The sequence below is a fragment of the Pollachius pollachius genome, assembly GCF_949987615.1.
Source record: "Pollachius pollachius genome assembly, chromosome: 2".
In the NCBI taxonomy this organism is placed as follows: domain Eukaryota; kingdom Metazoa; phylum Chordata; class Actinopteri; order Gadiformes; family Gadidae; genus Pollachius; species Pollachius pollachius.
This window is the reverse complement of record NC_136935.1, coordinates 309,302-334,260: the sequence shown is the minus strand read 5'-3', so window position 1 is coordinate 334,260 and position 24,959 is coordinate 309,302. Positions and strand designations below refer to the sequence as shown.

The 24,959-nt window shown below is 46.7% G+C and overlaps 1 protein-coding gene across 1 annotated transcript; it reads left to right on the top strand.

The window, feature by feature from the left end:
* Positions 1-1,445: 1,445 nt before the first annotated feature.
* Positions 1,446-23,861, top strand: loxl4 (lysyl oxidase-like 4). Its single transcript, XM_079758780.1, has 15 exons — positions 1,446-1,515; positions 2,365-2,691; positions 3,712-4,016; positions 4,099-4,313; positions 9,115-9,153; positions 9,317-9,530; positions 9,801-9,978; positions 13,822-13,976; positions 14,109-14,276; positions 14,381-14,543; positions 14,769-15,012; positions 16,606-16,721; positions 17,765-17,901; positions 20,617-20,728; positions 21,129-23,861. Exons 2-15 carry the CDS (start codon positions 2,388-2,390, stop codon positions 21,197-21,199), a joined length of 2,421 nt encoding a protein of 806 aa, XP_079614906.1. The 5' UTR covers positions 1,446-1,515; positions 2,365-2,387; the 3' UTR covers positions 21,200-23,861.
* Positions 23,862-24,959: the final 1,098 nt, after the last annotated feature.

Sequence of the window (24,959 nt, the reverse complement as noted above, 5' to 3'; positions counted from 1 at the left end):
GAGAAGTCTCTCCCTCTCTCTCTCTCTCTCTCTCACATAGGTTTGTTTGTAGAATATTTGAAATGTTCAATCTCAACTGTTATGTCAATTCACTTACAATATCCTGTATCTTGTACATGGGTTTGTTTGTAGAATGATTGAAATGTACATCTCATGTGCAATGCAAATTGCAACCTCACTCACACATACAAAGTTAATTATTAATCTTGGCAATTTACATTTGTATATGGCTGTTTGTGATGGTTTGCTAAGTATATGACGGTGTGGGGGTTTAGCCTAACTACTTGTCTTGCTGGTTATATTGAAATCGATTTGATCTTAAAAAAAAAGAATTAACAGTGCTGATTTTCCTGGCATTTTGTCAAAGACAGGTGTTCTCTGAAACCTTGTTCTCTTTTGGGTTCCATCTTGACTATTAGTTTGTGTAGTGCTACACTTTGTGTGTTCTCTGCTTTCCATCTTCATTTTGGAGTAAAGAAGTGTATGCAGGGTATAAAAGGGAAGTTTTTTTTTTCTCATCTCCAACCTTTACTTCTGCGTAGATTAGCTTTACCTGCCTATCCACCATTCAGTCTGTATTTTTTTTTTTTTTCTCTTTTAAAGATCGGATGAAGTGGGCCTCATACATATCTTCGCCTTGGGCCCCAAATTTGCTAAATCCGCCACTGGTTCTGCAACATGTACAGTCCATTTTTCTCCATGACTTCGCTTAGTATTTCTTTGCGATAAAGCATGTTTTTTAATGCTCATGAAATATTTTTGATAGTGATATTGACATTGGCAAGAGATTCAGTTTGAGAATCCGGACTCAGTGGGTGGGGAATGGAATCGGTGATCGTGGTGTGGTACCATCATCGCTCCCTTCATTAGAAAACATAAGCAGGTCAACTTTCAGATGATTCGTCGTCGCTTGTCATTGTCAAAATAGAAGAATGGCGCTCGCCTTAAAATATAATATTGCGCTTCTGTTTCCACATGTGAGCTTCTAAGTCTTAGAAATGGTGAGAAGGGAGTGTGCAGATAAAACTCGCCCATATTGACTGCAGTTCCCATTTTAAACTCTAGGTTTCCATGTTACACATTGTACCTTTAACCTGGCCATCAAAGAACTTAATTGTCCCCCTTGAAAAATTCAACGTGTGTCAACATGTTATTTTATAAATGTGTAACATCCATATCCCAAAATATCCATAGAGAAATTATATAATGACGTTTTACCCTACTGTCCCCTCTGTTTCTTTAATAAATCTCTTCCACATAAGATAGACCATTGATAAAAAGGTCTTTATATAGTCTAACGGCATGTCAATTGAGAAAAGAAGAAAAAGTGGAAAGACAGACAGAAGGGGGTATAGTGGTGGACAAGAAGAAAGAAGGGGTGTGAGGGAGGAAGAAAAGAGGGAGGGAAGGGAGGACTGAGAGGAGAACGTCTAGTAAGTAAACTCCTTCACTCACTCACTCACTCACTCCTTCTCAGCTAGTGGTGTCCAGGACTGCAACACTTTTCGTCACCAGGTAGGTCTCAATCCAGCCTCCGCTATGCCATGCCTAGGGTTTATTTGATTCATATTTTGATTTTTTTTACTTTTTACAATTGTTTCTGAATGTTTTGTCACTTAAGCCTACTTAATAAATGTTTAGTTAAACCACAAGCATTTAATGAAGTTAATCTTAAATAATGATTTTATGTTTTATGAGAAATATGCTTATATTGATGTGACGAAATGTAGGCCTAAACGTGTCAACGTTTCTAGGCTGTCGAAATTAATGTCTTTAACGCCTCAACCATGATGATTTACTGCTAACCTTTTTTAAGAACCCACTTGTCGTTATGTCTGAGTATTGCCCTTAGCGTAACAATTACATGTCTACGTTTGCATGAATAAAACAGGCCTTTCCCTCACGTTGAGGCTTGGTTTCAATTGAATCATTTAAACACGGTAGCCTGTAATTGTTCCTGAAAATGTTAGGAATCCAAGGTATTTGATGGACAATTATGAAACCGCAAGCTCCAGAAGGTACATTCTATAAAACCTGCTAGAGATGTCCTAGAATTGAAAAACGTTAATAATAAGTTTGTATTGCCTTTGCCTGTTGGCTATAGCCTATTCTTTAAACGCATTTTTATTTGCTGATGGGCAAGTGCCTCACCATTCACCTTTTAACATAGTACCAGTCACATAGTCGATGCTTAACGCTATATTTGTATGACAATAAACTAGCCTACTACATATAGGCTATGTTATTTGAGTTGGCAATAGTTAGTATGGGGCAGTGAAAGTGAATGAAGCTTACCATATGGCCGCATAACCGACTTAATGAAGTTGTATAAGCAAAGCCTGTAATTACGCTCTTTCCCCTTAGGTTGGGCTCTCCTGTTAAATACGATGATACGCATCGTGACCCCCTGCGTGAGCGCGCTCCTCCTGCTCGCGCTCTGCCAGCCGGGAGAGCCACAGCGGCAGACCTCAGCGCGCCGCTCAGCCCGCGCTCCTGCCGCCAAAGTGCGTCTGGCGGGGAATAGTGCACGAGAAGTGAACGAGGGACGAGTGGAGGTGCTGCACAACAACACGTGGGGAACTGTTTGCGATGACGAGGTGGACATCAAGCTGGCCAATGTGGTGTGCCGCGAGCTGGGCTTCCAGAGTGGTATCACGTGGGCACACAGCGCCAAGTATGGTCAAGGAGAAGGTGAGAGCTCTTTGAAGATCACCACTACGTTTCAGTCGGGGGTGATTTCAATACACTAACGTATAGCTGAAAACAACCGAATGGAAAAACAAATGTGTGTCCAATGTGAAGACAACTGATAATATCAGCAGCCTGCTTTCGGTATTATTGCGTTTAACATTTAGAATATTTACCAAATTAAATGTATTAATCCCAGGGAACATGGTTTCTGACCCAATTGCATCTCGAGATAGATAGGTGCTGTCAGTACATGCAGGTAGGTTTACATCCAGACCAGCACAGTGCTATCTTAATCACTGCCTCTTCTCAAACATGAACAATTCCCATACTATAACTGACATGCTCATCAACACCCCAAGAGCTTGGCTTCATAACCGACCACCAAACCATCATAAAGCTACAACGTGTTGTGAGATGACAGTCTCTACATCTCATTACAGCGGCCGGGCTAGCTGCAGGGGAACACACAGGGATAAAAAAGGCATTTGTTTTAAGAATAATGACAGCACTGGCACGCCAGCGTTGTGCAACACTTGTTGTGGTTTATGGACATTCTTTATTACTGCCTTTCAATCCAAATTAAAGAGAGGCTCGGCCAGTGGCACCCTTCACTGGGAGCGCGTGGTGAAACACAGAGTGTTTAGTAAATCTATTTACAAAGCACACGCTGAGAGGCAGTCCTTAATCAGTGCGCCTGTAAAAGTCAAGTGTTAGGTGTGCCAATGGGTTCCTATACACGCCTAGCCCTGTTCTGCACTGTTCCCACCGGGGGAGCCTCTGGCCAGAGACCCTCGCCTACTCTGCACAATGGGGACTCAGTGAGTTTAAATGATCCATAAAGGGCCAGGTTGGATGGTATAGTAGACTATAGTAGTGTTCGAGTCCCAGTTCAAAGCCCAAAGTCTACCTAGGCATCCTTGAGCAAGAAGCCAATCAGCGGCTCTTCTCTGGCGTTTGTGACCCCCTGGTTAACGCAGCTGCTCGGGGTACTGAACAGCAGAGGTTGTGCGTCCCTCCCAGGCCCCATATGGATGGACAACGTGCGCTGTGAGGGCTCGGAGGCGTCCCTGAGCGACTGTAATCACAACGGCTGGGGGGTGAACGACTGCAAACACAAAGAGGACCTGGGCGTGGTCTGCACCCCCGAGCGCCGGCTGGACCCCGCGGTCGCCAGGGCCAACTCCATCGCCCTGCGGCCCAACGTCAGCCCCTCGCCCCACTGGCAGAGCATCCTGGCCAGCCGCCAGAACCCCTACCAGAGCTACTACGGCAACGGGCACCCGCAGGAGCTGCCCCGGTTCCACCGGCCACCGCACCACTACCAGGTAGGGGCTCTCTGTAGCGCGGTCATGTGACCACGGTATCTTCTGGTTCTTCGTACTCATTTGCCGGCTCCTCCCCTTTTAGCGCCAGAGCCGGGTCCAGATAGAGGAGGTCCGTCTGCGGCCGATCCTCATGGCCACCAAGAAGAAGACGCTGGTCACGGAGGGAGTGGTGGAAGTGAAGCATGCTGGGAGATGGAGGCAGGTGTGTGACCTGGGCTGGAACCTCAACAGCAGCAGAGTGGTGTGTGGGATGCTGGGCTTCCCCCAGGCCACCCAGCACAACATAAAGACCTACAAGTAAGCCCAACCTTCTGACAATCTGTGGCTGCAACCTATACAGAACTGATACTACTTGCCATTGATGTTTAATACTACGGATGAAATTTGGCTTACTTCACTTCCATTATAGCTGCAGAATCATTAAACCAATGTTTCTTACTTGTGTATGAGATCTTTATGTTATCTTAACATGAAGATTATATTTTATCAGCAAGAACACAACACTGCATTGAAAATACGGAGAGAGAAAATATTAAGCCTCCCTGATTTACGTTTATCTTTAACTAACTGGCCAAAATCTACCTTTCAATTAGCCCTTAGTCTTTAATTTCAACCAAATCGATCTCTCTTTATCTCGCTGGTTCACACTTCAGAGGGAATGTTATTTGACTCTGGTTTCTAGAACCATTTTGGTTTTAATCTGTGCTTCTCTAATGCCACCGTTAGCCCATCCCCTCGGAGTTACAGCTTCCCTCTGCCAGCTGAGGTTCGTGTCAGCTGTGATTGGTATTGTATTGTCCCATCAGTATCAGAGCGTGGAGCACAGACAGCCCTCAGACAGTGTGGGGCCTCCACGTGTGATGACCTGCAATCTTTGCGGGCGCACTTCCATCATTTTATCTCAATACAAGACATAATACTATGGGTGGCTCCCTCTGCCCCGTGGCCACGCAACTGCACTTCCTATGCTCCCTTTCGAACACTGAAAGGCTTAAAATAGATGGTGGTTTCTTGGGAAGGTTCTGCTCTGAACCACAGAAGGACCACACATTAACACACAAAGAGTCATTCCAGTGCCATTATGGGAACAAATTTGTCTCTTGTCAAGAGTGGGGATGGTGCTACCAGCTGGCTCTTGTAACTAGAAGGATACCAGTGTTTCGTGATTCAGGGTAAAGGAACTCTCTCATTCACTTTGCACGAGACCACAACATCTGCTCTGTCGCCGAGGTGCCAGATTTGTTCCTGCCGCACGGCAGCTACTGTTGGAGGGCAATTCCTTTATTTTTCATATACATTTCAAACTAGTTTATAGACTTTCCAAACTGCCCCATATCAGGGGTATAGGACTCAATCCTCTAGAAGTGTTTGAGCATTGCCCTTGAATTCACTTATCTCGCCCGAACTATGCCGTTCCATGTAAATGGAAAGTCAGTGGAGCCATAAATGACCCTTGTATTGTTTATCAGGTACCACCTCCTTAATGGGATAAACCTCGTCAAGGATGCTCTTCAGCATATCATCGAGGTCCACCGTCCGGATCTACATTTTTATTATTGCTACGAACACCCCCCCCGCCCCAACATTTCCAGTTGAATTCTCGACAGTCCACACTTTGTTAAGTTCAGGTAATGCAGATATAGGGGAGATGAAGACTTACTGCTGAGTCTCAGACTCTGCGGGGTAAACATACAGCAGTAGCAGCTACGTTAGCAGACGTGTCTGATTGCCAAGCAAAGAGCTGCCTCAGAGAGATGGCTGAGGTCACTGCAGCTTGTATTGTCTTGTCCAAAGTGATGCTTACAGTTTTTATTTCATAGTTATGACTCATTAGTGAAGTGGTGCAGAACTGCAGATGTAAGATGCGGATTGCATTCAACCCTGTAGATGTAGGCAGGAAGTTGGGGACGAAAGGTTCTGGGTTTGAACCCCAATGTTCGAATAATACATGTAAGCATCCTTGAGCATGATGCCTAAATCGGCTCCTAAATTAACGCACAATGTAAAGCACTTTGCTGTAAGTCCTCTTGGATAAAAACCTTACAAGTTAGTAAGAACAGGGAACATCGGAAAAAGAAAATGCACAGGTTTGTGTTCCAAGAGCTAGCCAAATGGCGCTTGTTTCACCTCCCTTCCCTCTATTACTCCTCCTCCCCTGTGCTATACATCCCCCGGTCCATTCTTAGAAAGCCCAGACCGCGTCATGTCTCCCAGCCGCCTGTGTCTCTTGGACCAAACTCTAAAGATGCTGTAATGACTGGTTGGGCAGGACAAGGGCACTTCAGGGTTTATGTGGAGAGAGGAGAAAAAACATCCCCAATTATAGCCGTGTGAGAGAGAGACAGTTACAGAGAGTTACAGACAGAAACAGATAAAGAGAGGGAGAGTTGAAGAGATTGAGAGTTGAGTGAGAGTCAGAGACAGACACAGAGATACAGAGAGAGAGAGAGGAGGCAGCGGATGAAGGGCGGTGAGTGAGGGCTGTGCTCAGACGCATCGCCACTGTAAAATGTCCCAATTACCGCATGGAGCGTGCTGCTGTGTCAGCAGGCCGCCCGTCTCCTCCTGTCACCGAGGCTGTTTGGGAGGCTCAGCCACTGTTCTTTATTTAATGATGTTTTTAATTCTCCTTAAGATGGAAGGTATCGTTTAACTTAAGGGGGGACATTTCTTGGGGCCGTGTCGTTCCGGTGGGAGCCTCAAGACCTTGTGATCCCTTCAATGGTCTTCTCTCTCTAATTTGGGCCGGCTTTTAATTTATGTACGCACGCCGGTAGCTACTCCTGTGGTTTGGAGCCGGGTGTGGAACTATGGAAATTATTTGAAGTGGCTTACATTGTTCTGTGTGTGTGTGAGCATTCAATCCCAGAACTATGGTGACCTACAAAGTAGAAGAAGGGGAAACAGGATGGTGTCGTGGTTAGGGTGGTTCAATTAAAATCATTCAATCCTATTAAAAAAACGTTATTGTGCACAGAGCATATGGGGATATTTATAATCAGAATTACATAAAGTCTTGCACAATACCCTGGAAGTAAAATTAAATAATAATTATTTTCCAAAGTCTAGCAAAAAAGAAAAGCCTTACATTTGATTCAATTTATCTTTAGTTCACAATAACTTCTCTACCATTTTAATAATGCAGTAAAATGGTCTGCTGATGTTTCTGCGGTGAGGTCCAAACAAGTGACAAACGCGTTTCGTTGTGGGAAGTGTTTGTGCTAGTCTGGTTCTATTCCCAATTATGTGTTTCTACAGAACCACATTGTAAATTCAGCTGAAATGTTTAACAAGTGTTAACCTATATAGCCTGTCCTAGTAAACCACTGACAGGTCTAGTGACTCTGTGAACGTTGTATATTTGATTAAGGAGGATTATTTTTGCCCCAAATATTTACTACGCAATCAGATAACACTTCAGGTGCCTTTAAAGTTATTCCTGGATAATTGACAGACATTATTACTCAAAGCTAGGATACATAAAGTTTCTTACTAAATTTTGCAGGTCAGAAGTTTTGTCCCTGAAATATAGAACAACCAGATTATACGGACCAGGTTGTTTCCCTCTTTCAGAGGGAATCCTACTAAATTGGACATTTTCAAGGACATGATTATTTTTTCACAGAAGTTCTCGTGTAGCATTGGTCTATATTTGTGACTATATCTTCTGCTTTTTTATGTCCAGACACTTTAAATTACACCCGGCAAGTTTCTACTCCTGCTGGCTGATTTCGTTTTGATGAATGCGAGCCAGAGTAGTAGACTATTAGTAGTAGAGACTAGTCTACTAGTAGAGTAGTGGACTAGTAGTAGTAGAGACTAGTCTACTAGTAGAGTAGTGGACTAGTAGTAGTAGAGACTAGTCTACTAGTAGAGTAGTAGACTTGGCCTTTACTCTTGGCTTGTCCTCATGCATCGGAAGTCCCTGTGGCGCGTGTGTCTGTGTGTCTGTGTGTCTGTGTGTGTGTGTGTGTGTGTGTGTGTGTGTGTGTGTGTGTGTGTGTGTGTGTACTGCTGGCTGCTTTGGAAGCCTGCTAGCATGGTATTTGTGGGAATACCAGTGGAGCACAGGGTTGTCCATTCCGCTAACCTTGTTGGCACATGGCCCCCGCCTGTTTTAGACAACTCCCTCCTTCTCTCGTGCCTCGTTCTCTCGGACATGCAGGCCAGCCGGGTATTAAAGTAAAGAGCTGCATGTTTGTTTTCCTTTGCATGCCTGGGCAAACCCTTATTTCCGTGAAATGTAGTACTTTGGTGCTGTTGAACGATTTGCTTTTTTGGTAAACTATGGGCGGCTTTAGAGGTTAAAGGCATGTTTTGGAATGCTTTCTGTTATTGTTTTTTCTTAATCTTTTTATATGATTTGGACACCCAGGGTTTAAGGACAAATTCCATGTTCTGTAAATAAATGTGTTTTTAACTTTGGAACTGGCAACCCGTTAATCCAATTTCAAATCAAGTTAATTCAAATGAGATTAACATATGTTGTGATTTGTCAACTAATTATATAAAAAAAACGTTCATGTAAATGAAGTCACATGAATATATAATTTGAAGGTGTAGACTGTACTACTTCATAGGTATGGAATAGTGTAAACAAGTAATACATTCATAATGTTAGATCAAACATAAAACAAACTAAATGACTGATATACAGAAAAGAAAAGACTTACTAAACGACAACATTTGCAACAGGATACATTGTTCTGTTTTCCCTATATGGATTGTATGTATAAGGATTGTAGAAATGGCTCCTCCACCCTAAACCAATACACTGCTGCCCAGCCCACACATTCCAGACTGAGCGATACTTAAAGAAAAAAAACTGTTATTTCACTAACTATAGTCACCCACCTGCCTATCGTTACCACATATCAGCCAAATATACCGCTTCCTTTGACCCCATTTTATAGCGTGTTTTTATAATCAGGTTCTTTCTGTAATGTCTAAAACAACCTACTCTCATAAAATCTCAATCGAAAACTTCTTCAGTGACACTGAAGAAGCTTACAGACAACGTGTGTCAGCAAACCTCTGCAAATATATAGAACCCATGGGGCTAACCAACCACTCCTCTGCTCTTGTTTCTCTTTTTCAGGAAAATCTGGGACACCAAGGTCGCCGATCCCTCCACAAGGTAGGAAGGGGACTGTTTGGTCATCCTTGTTAACCGTGCTGCCCTGTGTTTAGCTGCTGCGCGCTGGAGGTTTGAGTCTCGGATCACTGGCAGACCGCGTTATGACTTCACGTTTTATGGGTGACTAAGAGGATCATTCCTTCCTCCACTCCTAAACCCTCAGACTGAGCATCATGTCGAAGAAGAAGGGCTTCTGGGTGGAAAAGGTCCACTGCATGGGCACTGAGAACAGCCTATCAGAGTGCCACACGCAGCTGTCCATCGCCCGAAGCCCCTCCCCTTGCAAGAACGGCAGGCATGTGGTGGCCAAGTGTGTTGCAGGACCCCAGTTTGCACGCATGTCCTCTGGAAGGCCGCAGGCCCCCGACCCCGTCGTGGTGAGACACACACATTCATACGACAGCAGGGGTCAGGGGGAAGCTCCATCTGAGGGGGTTGACTCCTAGCTGGAGGGCTCATCCCAACGTCCAGATGCTTCACTACCTGCATTAACGGCATGTTAAAATGATTATTCACTAAGTAGGGACTTGGGTTAACATGCACATGCACACACACATATTACTGCCTGTGGATGTTAAAACTTGTGTGTGTGTGTGTGTGTGTGTGTGTGTGTGTGTGTGTGTGTGTGTGTGTGTGTCTGTGTGCAGCCTGTGCGTCTGAAGGCAGGCCCCAGGCTTGGTGAGGGTCGTGTTGAGGTCCTGAAGGAAGGGAAATGGGGCACCATCGTGGACCACCTGTGGGACAGGACAGCGGCCAGCGTGGTGTGCAGGGAGATGGGCTTCGGGACCGCCAAGGAGGCCCTGAACGGAGCCTTCATGGGCCAAGGTGAGGGAGCACTCTGACCATCAGCGCGGTGGTTTAACCGCTAATGCTAGTGATACTGAAGCTATTCTTCTGGTTTGTGAATGTAATCTATGATCTGGCTATAATCATGTTGATTTTGTTACTTACAATTCATGCTGATAGAGAATGTATGAGAGGTTCAACCTACACTGAACCTAGCAGCTGCCCAAACACACGCACACGCACACACAAACACAGACACACACACACACACATACTAACACACACACACACACACACACACAGAGCGCAAGCCCAAGCGCTTTACGCCAGCATTTATAATACAGCTCACCTCACACAACCCGACGTCGATCCCTCTCATCCATCTCCCCATGAAGGAGCAATGGCGGCAGCAGCAGCCCCTAGAGTAACAATCCCTAACCCTAACCTCTAGAGTAACAGTCCCTAACCCTAACCCTAACCCTAACCTCTAGAGTAACAGTCCCTAACCCTAACCCTAACCCTAACCTCTAGAGTAACAGTCCCTAACCCTAACCTCTAGAGTAACAGTCCCTAACCCTAACCCTAACCTCTAGAGTAACAGTCCCTAACCCTAACCCTAACCCTAACAGTCCCTAACCCTAACCCTAACCTTTACCTCTAGAGTAACAGTCCCTAACCCTAACCCTAACCCTAACCCTTGGACGATGGCTGACAGTCGGAGCAGCGTCGTTCAGCCCCCCTGTGGGAGAGAGGATAGTGGCTTCTTGCCAACAGGGACTGGGGGTTGAGTCTGTAATCATCGAGTCATCTGTAATCAATCATCATCGATGTGAGATGATGGTTTGGCTGGTTTGGTCAATTACACACAGGGGAGGAGCTGTATATTTTTCGGTGCTATTAATAAGCCAGATTACGATTTTTGCGATACCTTGCTTTTTTTCCGATGGGCAGAAACAGAACAGCCCATTGGAAGACATTGGAAACGTCCCCTTCCATTGAGACTCCAAAGACTGATCAAAGGCCTAAGTTTTTATGACCTTAAGAACGCCTTTGCGATGACCTTGCCTTGTAGTTTTCCATGCATGTGGATCAGGTTTGCATGGATGTACTTCGAACAACTGTATTCTTAGAACCAAAACACCATGATGCCTTTCCACATGTCCGTTTCTGGTGTGGCAAAATGCTGGGTTTACCTCTCCCGCTACCTCCTATGGGTGTAGTATAAGGGGGGAACGGTAGGTTTTTGTTCATAGGGCTTCTCATAACTGTACATATCCATATGGGCAGGCACACATGTAGTTGTGCACAGTTTGTAACTGCTACCCAGGGTCATTGAACATCAAAGAGATCCAGTGGCTTCCTGTCTATAACATTCTGCCTTTGAGACATTTTAACCGTGACATATAATTTTCAATGCACTGCTGGGTCCGCATAAACATAGGTCTATATGGTGTCGGAAAGATCCCAAATTAGACTTCTGATGACAGAATGATTCCCTGCTCAGAAAGACAGAACAGAACCGGGCTGTGTATGTTTTATGTAGTTGCAAGGACTTAAGGGCATTATTTCAACGCATTCTTTGTTGTCCTACATGCGTCACCACGATTCAGCGTACCCCTTCTGCCAAGATGACTTCTCCTGCGTCTCCCATCACACTTATCTTATCTTGTTCTCATCTTCGAATTTTCATCGCCGGTCGGATCAAAGGACTGCGTCTCTGTGCATGGCCTCAGCGCTGGCGATTGTGCGTGTGTGTGGTCTGGGGAGTCTCAGAGACAGAACCGGTCGTCCTTCTGAAACCTCCCAGTACGATGAAAAGCACCAGAGTGTGATAGAGGATACGCACCGCTGCCTATCTGCCCAAGTAAGGACGAGAGGCGGCACTCTGGCTCGGACCGCTGAAGACGAGCCCTCTAACGTTCACATCATGCACATTAAAACACGGGCGCAGCTAGGGGTTACGTTACCATGGAAACGCGTCGATCCACACAATGAGCATCTCCAACAGGATGGGGGCGGGTTAACTTCTGCCTACTTGGAGGAAATGTGACGCTTGCATTAGTATTTACAAGAGATCCTGTTGAACAAACCGAGGTTGTTCCAGCGCTTTGGGGCTTGGCACACGGACGGAATCTATTTGAGTGGTTCGCAGATTGGATTGGCTGGAGATGTTCCGTGGAAAGCAAAACACTACAAGCGGAGCATTAAGTGCTACGGCTAATTTAAGAGCAGAGGGTTCCCCGGCCAACCACAGACCGCCTGTTGATGCTATTCTCCAAAAGTACAAAACCATATTCACGCGGCATCTAGCACTTCATGGCAATTTTCTCATTTGTCTGGTTGATCTGCCATGCAGGACGGTTCTGGGGATGATTTAAATGTAGACCCGATTCAAGAGTCTGTACTTAAACTCTGCTTCCTACCCGTGCCTGCTGTACAAGGGAGAGTTTAATGGGAGAGTCTGGGCAGGTTTCTGTCACTGATCAATCGCAACTCGTTAGTGAGTTTAAGTGAGGAGCACTCTAAACGCGGCCGAGGCTCCTCCACTCGGACCCAACTTTTAATTTCAATCACCGTAGCAACATTTCACAATCAGTGAGGGAAATTATAGGGGTAATGTCACTGCTTCCCTTTGCCCTGTAGCCCAACGCATGGGTATTTCTGGCTCCCTGTCTAATTTTAACCCTGAGGGACATGCAGTGTATGCTGTTTTAGTTAACATACTGTGTGTGTGTGTGTGTGTACGTGCGTGCGTGCGTGCGTGTGTGTGTACGCGTGTTCGTGCATATACGTACATGAAGTGTGTAACCCATCAGATTCTGTTCAGGCCCGCCTGTGTTTCCCAGAAAGGGCCGTCCAAACCGGGTTAGTGACATTTTGAAGGATCCTTTATGTGGTTGTCGTGTTTGCCTTGATAGGGTAAACAGTGGGCGTTTAGAACCCAGCTCACAGTCTTTATCATACCGACGGAGGCGGAAGTGGTGTTTTTTTGTTCAGTGATGCTAGCGTTGACCCACGCATTGTGACCAACATGCGACCAGGCCCTGCAATCTGACAAACCAACTCAGAGACTCCAGGCTAGCCCTCAATCTGCCGTCTATTCCCCGACCATCTAACCAACCCGCCCCCCTTCACCTCTCCCTACGTTTTCCATTGGATTTGATGGTATCACATTTCCAAGTTGGAATTTATTTTCTTTTACACAATGGCCCGTTTTTATATAGCAATTTCCCACACATTTAAAAGTAATGATGCTTTGTGATGACTTTGTTTTTTGGACAAATAAATTATTCCACTTGCATCTTGTTTTTCGGGAAATGACAAAGATTTGGCTGTGCTCTGCTGTGAGGTAAACTCATATTGTTGTGATTTGCTCTCTCTGTCCCCTGTAATGGACTCCCCGCCAAGGTTGTTGTAATGCTCAGAGGCAACAGAATGGAGGTAAATGTGGTGTGACACAATCACGATGCCACCTCTGCTTGGCTGGCGGGGATATGTCCCTGCGACGGAAAGGATAGCATTGTCATTGTTAAATTAGAGCTTGTTTGGTAAAGGTATGCTCTTTTTCACATGAAAGGCATACCTGGGTTTTATCTATTTCTAGATGTGTGTCTGTCTGTCTGTGTATCTATCTGTCTCTGTGCGTGTGTGTGTGTGTGTGTGTGTGTGTGTGTGTCCATCTGGGTGTGTGTCTGTGTGTGTGTGGGTGAGCTTAGCAGTGTGTTTGTGTGTTCCTGAGCCTATGTGTGTTCCCAATGCATCACTCGGTGAGGATATTGTGTTTCGGCCCCATGGCAGCGTGAAGCCTTGGTGTCTAGCTCAAGCGGACCTGCGTAGATCAATGGTTGAGGATTGTTTTGTCCTCTCTCTCGGACCCTTCAGGTACCGGTCCCATCCACATGAACTCTGTCCAGTGTCTTGGGACGGAGAGATCCATCCTGGACTGCTTCTACCAGGAAGTCCCCCTGTGGACGTTCAAACACAACAGGGACTCTTCAGTGCGCTGCAACATTCCCAAGACAGGCGTGGAGAAAACGGTGGGTTCACATCTGACCACTCTGAGAGCAACCCCCCCTGTTTGAACACGCAGCGGCATGCTGAGGAGGATGTGACATCCTGTTTTACTCCTGGCCGTCCGTCTGATCCACACTGTATCCACCCTCTCTCAGGTGCGCTTGTCTGGGGGCCGACTTCCAGGGGAGGGCCGCCTGGAGGTGTTGATGGAGGTGGACGGCCGGAAGCGCTGGGGGTCCGTCTGCAGTGAGAGCTGGGGCATCAACGAGGCCATGGTGGTCTGCCGTCAGCTGGGGCTGGGCTTTGCTTCCAGTGCCCACCAGGTAGCTCCTTTGTGTCATTCATACATCAGTCCAAACGTAGCGTCACAACCTTCTTAGTGACGCAAACACACCGTACAAATGAGTTCCGTTAACCCCCGTTACAGGAAACCTGGTACTGGACCGGGGACCCCACCGCAGCCGAGCTGGTGCTCAGTGGGACGCACTGCGTGGGCACGGAGCTGTCCCTTCAGCAGTGTCAGCGTAACACCCAGCTCCACTGTCGGCGAGGAGGCGGGACTAAGGCGGCTGGCGTCACCTGTTCAGAGAGTGAGTCGATGGGAATTGGTTTGGTCTGTTTATTTGGGATTCGATTAAGTGTACTGATGAGTAAAAGGTTATTGGGAGAAGGTTTAATTAATCGATTTATTGACTCCACATGATCAATTGAAAACGCAAACAGCTCTTTCGGTAGGAGCGTGAATTAGCCGTATACAGTGTATATATGTACTCTAGTTGCCGACGCCTCTCTAACCTCTTCCCCCCCCCCTGCAGCGGCCCCGGACCTGGTCCTGGACGCCCAGCTGGTGCAGGAGACGGCCTACCTGGAGGACAGACCCCTGCACCTGCTGAGCTGCGCCAACGAGGAGAACTGCCTGTCGTCCTCGGCGGCGCTGATGGCCTGGCCCTACGGCCATCGCCGCCTGCTGCGCTTCTCCTCCCGCATCATGAACCTGGGCCGCTCTGACTTCAGGCCCAAGGCCACCAGAGAGAGCTGGACCTGGCACCAGTGTCACAGGTACGCCCCCCTACCCAGCCCCACCCCTCTGGTCCTGGGGTCTGGTCCTGGGGGTCCTGGGGGTCTGGTCCTTGGCTGTGGAGCGGTATAGTGGGCCAGTGTCACGTCACTTCATACGCACCCAAGCGCTGAATTCAGCTTCCTCCGCCACAGAATCGGTTTCATGGGGAAGTTCCGGACAGTCAGGAGGTGAAGGGATTCAGGGTGGCTGTGGCTTCGGTTGGAGCTTGGTTTCAGCCGTGTAGGTTTTGGCAAGTCATGCGTTCTTGTGAGTAGTTCTGTGGTTTCACGAGGGAGAGGAGGGGGGGTGGTATTGTAATGGCAGAGCAGCCTAATTCGGCCCTATGTGAACTTCACATTGCTCTTTTTCACATGAAAGACATACCTGGGTTTTATCTATTTCTAGATGTGTCTGTCTGTCTGTCTGTCTGTGTGTCTATCTGTCTGTGTGTGTGTGTGTCCGTCTGCATGTGTGTGTGTGTGTGGGTGAGCTTAGCTGTGTGTTTGTGTATTCCTGTGCCTATGTGTGTTCCCAATGCAAAGAGCGGTGGGTATGGGGGGGGCATTGTAATGGCAGAGCAGCATAACTGGGCCCTATGTGAAATGTGTGACATCATCAACACCGTGTGACATCATCAACACCGTTACTACGCCATATCAGCGGTGGATTGGACCGGGGTCCCCCTCCACGGGGGGTGAAACACAGACTGAAGCACGGCGTCTCTCCTGCAGCCCGGGCCCCATACTCAGCTAGGGGTCCCCCTCCACGGGGGGTGAAACACAGACTGAAGCACGGCGTCTCTCCTGCAGCCCGGGCCCCATACTCAGCTAGGGGTCCCCCTCCACGGGGGGTGAAACACAGACTGAAGCACGGCGTCTCTCCTGCAGCCCGGGCCCCATACTCAGCTAGGGGTCCCCCTCCACGGGGGGTGAAACACAGACTGAAGCACGGCGTCTCTCCTGCAGCCTGGGCCCCCTGGGGTTCCCTTCTGGCAGCAGCCTTCCATGGTCACTCCCAGACTCCGCCCCCCTTGGTTTAGCTGTGTGTGTGCGTGTGTGTGTGTGTGTGTGTCCCTCCAGATGAATCACTGTGTGCTGAGTGTGGAAACGTGCGGCAGCCGGCCGCTACAGGCCGGCTGTTGTACAGCAAGCGGCCGTTGAGTCTGCCTCATTTAATCTCCTACAACAACACATTAGAGGCACGCACGCGCGCGTGTGTGTGTGTGTGTGTGTGTGTGTGTGTGTGTGTGTGTGTGTGTGTGTGTGTGTGTGTGTGTGTGTGTGTGTGTGTGTGTGTGTGTGTGTGTGTGTGTGTGTGTGTGTGTGTGTGTGTGTGTCTGTTTCAAAGCACACCATTCACTTGGCGTGGGTAAACAGGGGCCTGAAACAGCAGCCAGCCAGCAGGCCTTAAACAAGGTTGTGTGAGAGGTGTTACCGTGTGACACCCCGGCTCAGGGCCCAGCAGTGAGGTCATAGGGCTGCCGGCCACAGGGAGACAGTGTTTCATCAGGACTCTAATATTCACAGGTATTTACCGGCACACACACACACACACGTGCAGTCTTTTCTGTAAGGAATTGTGTGTGTTCCCAGGCATTACCACAGCATTGAGGTGTTCACACACTACGACCTGCTGACCCTCAACGGGACCAGAGTGGCCGAGGGACACAAGGCCAGCTTCTGCCTGGAGGACACCTACTGCCCCGAAGGTAAGCCCCCCGACCAGCCTGGGCCCCGTCCTCACTGATCCCCTTCACTGAGTCCTTAAAACCACTTTTTAAATGTACCCCATTCAAAACCAACAGTACCAGTTAAGAACATTTACGCTTTTAACTGTTAGCTATAACCGTTACCTTTGTGAAGTAAAACGGTGTTGTTTCACAAATGATAATATAAACTCTGCATCAGGGGGTGTAGAGTGAGAGAGTGAGCTGTTAACTTTATCAGGGGGTGTAGAGTGAGAGAGTGAGCTGTTAACTTTATCAGGGGGTGTAGAGTGAGAGAGTGAGCTGTTAACTTTATCAGGGGGTGTAGAGTGAGAGAGTGAGCTGTTAACTTTATCAGGGGGTGTAGAGTGAGAGAGTGAGCTGTTAACTTTATCAGGGGGTGTAGAGTGAGAGAGTGAGCTGTTAACTTTATCAGGGGGTGTAGAGTGAGAGAGTGAGCTGTTAACTTTATCAGGGGGTGTAGAGTGAGAGAGTGAGCTGTTAACTTTATCAGGGGGTGTAGAGTGAGAGAGTGAGCTGTTAACTTTATCAGGGGGTGTAGGGTGAGAGAGTGAGCTGTTAACATTATCAGGGGATGTAGGGTGAGAGAGTGAGCTGTTAACTTTATCAGGGGGTGTAGGGTGAGAGAGTGAGCTGTTAACTTTATCAAGGGGTGTAGGGTGAGAGAGTGAGCTGTTAACTTTATCAGGGGGTGTAGGGTGAGAGAGTGAGCTGTTAACTTTATCAGGGGACGTAGAGTGAGAGAGTGAGCTGTTAACTTTATCAGGGGGTGTAGGGTGAGAGAGTGAGCTGTTAACTTTATCAGGGGACGTAGAGTGAGAGAGTGAGCTGTTAACTTTATCAGGGGGTGTAGAATGAGAGAGTGAGCTGTTAACTCTATCAGGGGGTGTAGAGTGAGAGAGTGAGCTGTTAACTCTATCAGGGGGTGTAGAGTGAGAGAGTGAGCCCTTGACATTATCAGGGGATGTAGAGTGAGAGGGTGAGAGAGTGAGCCGTTACCATTATCACCGTTGCCCCGTCCACAGGCCAGCAAAAGCGCTTCTCCTGCTACAACATGGGCGACCAGGGGATCTCGGTGGGCTGCTGGGACACCTACCGCCACGACATCGACTGCCAGTGGGTGGACGTGACGGACGTGAAGCCAGGGGACTACATCTTCCAGGTCAGCTGTGGTGTCCCTTTTGGTTCACCTTTGGTTGAACCCCATGGAGCTCTAGAGGCTATGGAGCATGCAGAATCAATCAACGACAACCATGAAACAGTTCCCATTCAGGCCTCCCCTGGTCACCCGCATCCTACTATCTTCCCCTGTCATTACTCCATTACCTCCCTCTCAGGTCAACACGTCGTCTCTCTATGGGACCGGTCTAGACCAGAAGCCATCAAAGGCCCCCATCACGCTCTATCGCCCCCTTCAAACGGGGTTAGGATGCGGCGGGTGGTTCTTAATGTGGTAGTTAACAATTAAACCCCAGCAGTGGCAAAGGGGGTAAAAGTGTAAGTGACTGATCACTAACAGACCTGGTTTACACAAACTGTAACCGCAGAGAGGCCCGACCCAACGCCCTCCTCGTTTTATTATGCCTCGCTCATATTGGAGATGAGTGAGGGACGTATCCTCCTCCAATCCACCCAACAACCCCTCAAATCCAACAAATTGCACGTTCACCAACCATCTAGCTAAGTATGCAGAGCATGAGTGTAAAGTTGCCACAGCCATGCAGCGTGCAGGGGCAGTTTGAAATAAATAGCTACCAGTGGAGAGAAGAATAAGTAGATGAATACAACAGAGAGGACGAGTAGCATGGGGAGGGAAGAAGGGATGAAGGAAGGAAGGGAGGGCGGGAGGGAGATAGAGAAAGAGAGAGAGAGGCAGATAAGTCAGAAAGACTGACAATAAATTGAAAATAAATATAAATAAGATATAAATAAGGTTGAGCTGACCTGCCAGACCTAGGGAGGTACTGACGTCCACACTGGCGTCAGATACGGGTCCTGACACTGAGCAGAATTGGGTGTCTCTGTTTAGAACCAAGAGGGAGATGGGCATGAGCTGTGCAAGGGAGCACTCAGGCACTTAGGCTGGGTGGGATCACAAACACAGCTGAAGTTACACAAACAGAAGGAAGATAAACACGTCGTGGGACAGACGCATAAAGTGAACCAGGGAGGCACCAGCAGAAATTGAAAAACAAGCGCAACATTTTTCTCTGCTCCTTCTTTCCCGTTCTGTCCTTGCCTTGCCCTTCCCTTCTCCTGCTTACGTGAGGGATGTCTCATTCCCTCAGCCCCCCTCCCGCCAGGAGGAGGACTGGTGAACCCCCCATGGCTGAAACCCACCAACTACCCAAATGAACCACACTCCCTTTTTTAACACTCTTACCTCGTCCCCGCCCCCCCACCTGCCCCGCCCTGCCATTAGAAACAGCTCATTTGCCACCAGGGAATTTCTCCTGCCCTGCTGTTTTTTTATAGAAACTATCTCACGAAGTCCCACATTCCACTGCCTCATGCATCCCACCAGCGGCCGACGCTGTAATTTACCTCCCCGACAAATAATAAAAAGCCAACCAACTTCTTCTAAAAGTGTTTCGTTTTTAGTTTTTCAAGGTTTATTTTTTAAAGTGTAGTTTGCGCTGCAGTGCCCCTCCGTTGCTGTTTGTAACCTGTACTTAAACAGGGTGTAGCAGTTTACAGAGTTGCTATTAGAGTAAATGGCTTCTCAGTATTATCACCAGGCCAGATTAACAGAATGCGTGTATCAGCAGTTGCGACGCTGCTCGGTAAATAACAGGCTATTAGTGCAATGTGCGCAAGCGCTTCAATGGAACCCATTTCAGACACGAAAACACACTTATGCATAACGGAGCTTTTTGTGCCAGCCATCACTTTCAGCCTAATCAGACCCTATTATCTCCTGCCTGTGTGTGAGAGTGTTTGGGTGTGTGTGTGTGTGTGTGTGTGTGTGTGTGTGTGTGTGCGTGCATGCATGCGTGGGAAACTCACCTCTCTGTTGACAGAATTGCATGGTATGGTAATGCTATGATTTATGCTATAGTTTTGGTTCATAAACCCCAGTTAACCATTAATGTAACTGAAGTTGTCATGTTCTAAGGTGTCTTTACACATGGCACATTATAAAATACTTTATATGGTGCGCTCCCCTGTAAAAGGTTACAACCAAGGGTTTGTCATTGGATGTTTCTTACGGATAAGGGCAAATATCAAACACCAGTATGTTCATATGTCCAGCTGCAGGTTACTCCTACCAGCTTTATTCCTTTCATGTACATGTGAAGAAAATGTAGCTTATTTATCTTTCCATAAAGGAATTTTGTATGGAAAAGTCATCCATCTTTTTATGGACATGGAAGGGGGTGGCTTGTAAAAACAACAGCAGCCAAGAAGGCCTTTTTAAATAACACACACTCTAAAACTAACAATTTAAATCCAACTGATCTTTCAGTTCAAGTGTGGCACTGGCTCTGGGTTCGGACACAGGAGAATGCAAGCTGTTAAACCATCATTTCTAAATCCTTAGAATATTCATGAATACATATGTGCCCTTTGGTTGACCATTTCATAGTGTCATTAACAATACTTAGAATTCATACATTCATAGGATGGGGGTGGTGCCAGATGAAATTGAACCCTCACCCCTGGCAGTTTAAATGCCAGTTGAGCTTGACAGGACCTTGATGGAGAAGCAAAAAATGATGTGATGAACTCCCTCTCTCCTGTTTTCCAATACATGTGTGTGTGGTGATGAAATGCACACACACACCTACAGACAGACAGACACACACACCTACAGACAGACACACACACACACACACGGTTTGGGTTGCTGAGCTCACCATGCCGGTGTTCTGTGCAGGTGGAGGTGAACCCGGCTCTGGACATGGCCGAGTCCGACTTCATGAACAACGCCATGAGGTGCCGGTGCAAGTATGACGGCCAGAGGGCATACATGTACGGCTGCCACGCAGGTGAGGAAGTTCAACACACACACACAGACACACGCACGCATGCACGCACGCACACACACAGACACGCACGCTCATACACACACACACGCACGCATGCACGCGCACACACACGGACGCACACTCACATATGCATGCACACATGCTCACACACACACACACGCACGCACGCACGCACGCACACACACACACACACGCTCACACACACACGCTCACACACACACACACATGCGCGCATGCACGCACGCATGCATACACGCTCACACACACACACACACACACACACACACACATGACACACTGTATATGCACACACAAACACACACTGTATGTACACATACACACCCAGGGGTTCTCCTCCCTTGTACATGACTCCGTTTCTGTGTGCTTCTGTCATCCCCAGGCGATGCATACAGCGCTGAGAATGAGGACCTGTTTGAGCACCAGAGGCAGATCACCAACAACTTTGTGTAGGTGAGCTGGAGGGGGGGGGCAGAGAGAGACTGCTCAGGGCCTGCCGAGGTCACATGGATTCAGGACCTCTACAAGAAAGAAACCTGTTCAAACCAAATGGCACCGGTCCATCTTCTCTCTGGTGTGGATGACACCGGCCACACCAGAGAGACCAGCACTTGAACTGCACGTTAACGGCTAGAGCCCAACGGGTGCTGCTGACCCAGTCTGGGGTTCAAGTCACAAGTAACGCATCCAAACTACAACGCCTCCTGTGATGTGGCACTCGGAACACTTTCATTTAACTACTCAAGATTAACTATGAATCATTCCTTAGACTAACTGTAGCAGCCTTACCTTGGAGACTATTAGTGAAACACAATGATGGGAATATTTTTCAAAATATTCGAAATAAGTAATGTATGTACTGTAGCGAGATATCGTTAGTTACTCAAATTTACAGGGTACCGATGGTATTTGGGATCAATAGATGTTGGAATTCATGACATTATTTAAATTGTACTTCTCAATTATACTGTATGGTGTTTTTATTAACCTCACTCAATTGTAGTTAAACATTGTTGTATGATTTTAATAACTTTTTATTGGTATTTTATTTTTGGATTAGGTATCATTTCATTAATTTAGTATCATTTCATCTTTGGGGTATAGAATAATGACATCAACTTTGTCTCATCAAAATGCAGAAACTCAAAATGCAATTTCTTTCTGTCACAAAAAAACTGTAAAATGAGTATCGAAAACAGCATGTTTCGCAAAAGCCCCTCTTTACAAAATGAAGGCATCAAATTGACATTAGTGGACACAAAAAGTTAAGATGTGTGTTTTACTTGAGCAAGTGAAATTCAGAACTTGTAGCTTATAGCTTTAATTTGCAATGTATTATTTATATAGTAATGTAATTTATTCACAGGTTTCTATATGCAAACACGCATGCTTAGCAATGAATTAGCATTGTTCAGACTTTTATTTTCTGTTACAAATACTTTTTGTTTAATCGTATATATAATGTAAATTCAGAACCATTTTATTGGGAGGATTTTAAAGGAAAGTCAACAGGATTCCAAAAAATCTGTGTTAAAAAGGTTCCTTTTTGGAACTCTCAAAACCGCTTCTTTTTGGAACGCTTAAAACTCCCAACTTTTCCTTGTCGTCCTTTAGATTTATCTGAAGGGAGCTGGAAAAAGCCACAGTGCTATGTGGTGGAGGCTGCCGGGCTTTAGAGCATATAAAAAGCCTTTTAATTAGCTATGTTAGGGTTACGGTGCACGCTATAGAGAGAGTGCGACAGGGGGTAGTAACGTATGCAAGCAGAGGCAAAGAAGAGCACACAGTTTGACAGTTTGATTTTGTCGTACAATTGAGGACAATCCAAGAGGGAGGAAGACAGTAGGGCTTGACTGGAAGAGTTAGGGGGTGAATTACAGGCAGTAAGGGAGTAGGATCCAAAGTAGAGGAAGGGAAGGACACCAAACAAAGGAACTTGGATAAAGAACGCTTCTTAACCATCTGTACGCAAGGCAACCGACCGCATGCCGCATTTACAGTTCCACAAGCGGACAACATGTTAGTCTGGGCAGAAAGGTCTGTGTTCCTTCAGCCGTGGCCCGATGGCACTGTTTTGTGCCCGTTATATGTTACATCATAATTTTATTTTTTTCAGCCTTTGACCGAAGCATTTATGACTACCAACTATGCTTGACCTCAACTGGTCCAGATAATATTTTAAATTTTAGATTTTCTACTTGTTTTACGTGTGTCTTGTCTTCGGTAGTTAAATGGGAACGGGACAATTTTCACAGACATTGTTGTGGTTTCAAAATACTAAAAGAACAAAGGTTGGACTTGATTCCTTCACAGGATTTCCCTGGTCTGTTGCTGGGATTTCCTCATTCTCAAACCATTAAGAATCCCTGGGATCCACTAGTTACACACAGCTCAAACTCATTCTAGTTCCGGGCTACAGGTTCACAATTGTATTTCCCTTAACACATCTCTGTTACTATGTGCTTGTTTACAGTTGCTTTCATCTGTTGAGTGCCGTCATTGTTCTGTGTTATTTAATTTTTTGTATTTCATCCATAGTCACTTATAAACTAATATAATGGATCATCACACTAACAATATCTCAATAATGCATTGGTATCTGTGCTTCAGGGATGCATATGTCTTATAGTTGGCCGGTTGGCAGCTAATATGTGGCCGGTTTGGCCGGCCAGTCGTCTTATGTTTGTTGTCACCACATCCCATAGTGTGTGTTTGTGTGTGTGTGTCTCTCTCTCGTAAAGACGGGGTCTGCATGTACTACATCTATATTCACAGAAATATCTGCTCTCAGGGATCATAATATATCATACCTCCAAGAGTTCCATAATCAATAATGTGATCTGGCTTCGTTTCTTTGTGACGCTTGCAGCTGACGGATTCATTTCTTTGAAGTGAACAAAGCTTGTCAAAGGTGATCTGTTTGTATGCTGGCCATAGGCATCGAAGCGATTCATGTGTTTTTGAACTAAAAGCATCAGATATTGTGACCCCTGGGGAACAAGGAACAGTCAATGCTGGTTGAGGTGCAAGCACAGTCGGTTAAAGACGGAGTCAGTCTTAACCGACCGAGCTTCATCATTCATTCATTCATTCATTACTGTGAATTAATAAAACTTTGACGCAAACTACTTCCTGCCATGCTTCCTGTCTCCTTCTCACTCTTCATCTGAAGCTGTGTCCTACATTTGATGTGTGTGTGTGTGTGTGTGTGTGTGTGTGTGTGTGTGTGTGTGTGTGTGTGTGAGGTGGGCTCACACACACACACACACACTCACAAGTAAACCCTGAATACATATACATGATGGTGGGTTATTTCCTTGCACCTGTTGAGAAATATGCAAACAAACAAACACACTTTGAGGGGGGGGGGGTGGGGGGAGTTTTAATAGGACTCAGCTAGATAGTCCAAACCATGGCCGTCAAATGTATTTTGAGAGCTTAATTTTTTTTAGAGTGTTAGTCGGCCAGCGGTTTACTGGCAATTTAATTTAGGAGGCGTTTCTCCCAAACCGGCCAGGTTGTCCAAAGAAAACCCTTTCAAGTTGTTAGCTTTGCTGTGACTTAATCATACGCAAATACTTCACCCACAGGAGGGGAGAAATCTATGGGTCATTTTGAGCAGGAAAAATATTCATAAGCCATCCAAGATTTAATGCTTAAAGTATATCACATTTTTTAGGGGGGTGGGGGGGGGGGGGGTACTTACAGTTTATGTCTGGAGATCAAAATGTAGTGCATATGTGATGGGAACCCACTGACAGATCTACAGTAGAGCTGTGAAGTGGTCTCTGAGCGATAACAAACACCGTTGGGAGGAAGCAACTGCTGGGCAAATATAGAAGTAACACTTGGCAGGCCTACACTTACACACACACGCAAACACACACACAAATACAAACTCACTCAACACTTTGATAATCGAGCAGACACAAACAAACAGCACACACATCAGCACATTATGCACGGCCATCGAGCACAATGAAGGTGAGATTCACTGCCAGCCGGGTCTTTTAAAGCCAACATCAGAGACTTATCAATAGAGGATAACAACCTGCTGGAGGCTACTTCAGCATAACGAGTTAAAGGAGGCGCGCCGAGGGCGTTCATAAAACACTCGGCCGGCTTGTTCTCGTTTTACCTCACAGGGGCCGCGTCCTGTTTGCAGCGGGTGTGTTTTTTCGGGGGGCCCCTGGGAGCCCCACCCGGGCATCAC

What these genes read in the sequence shown, in the direction of transcription:
- loxl4 (XM_079758780.1), top strand. Translation starts at nt 2,388, where the DNA reads ATGATACGCATCGTGACCCCCTGCGTGAGCGCGCTCCTCCTGCTCGCG. An exon ending in AGGCCCCCGACCCCGTCGTG is followed by an intron (nt 9,531 to 9,800) that starts GTGAGACACACA and finishes GTCTGTGTGCAG; the next exon opens with CCTGTGCGTCTGAAGGCAGG. An exon ending in CGGAGCCTTCATGGGCCAAG is followed by an intron (nt 9,979 to 13,821) that starts GTGAGGGAGCAC and finishes CGGACCCTTCAG; the next exon opens with GTACCGGTCCCATCCACATG.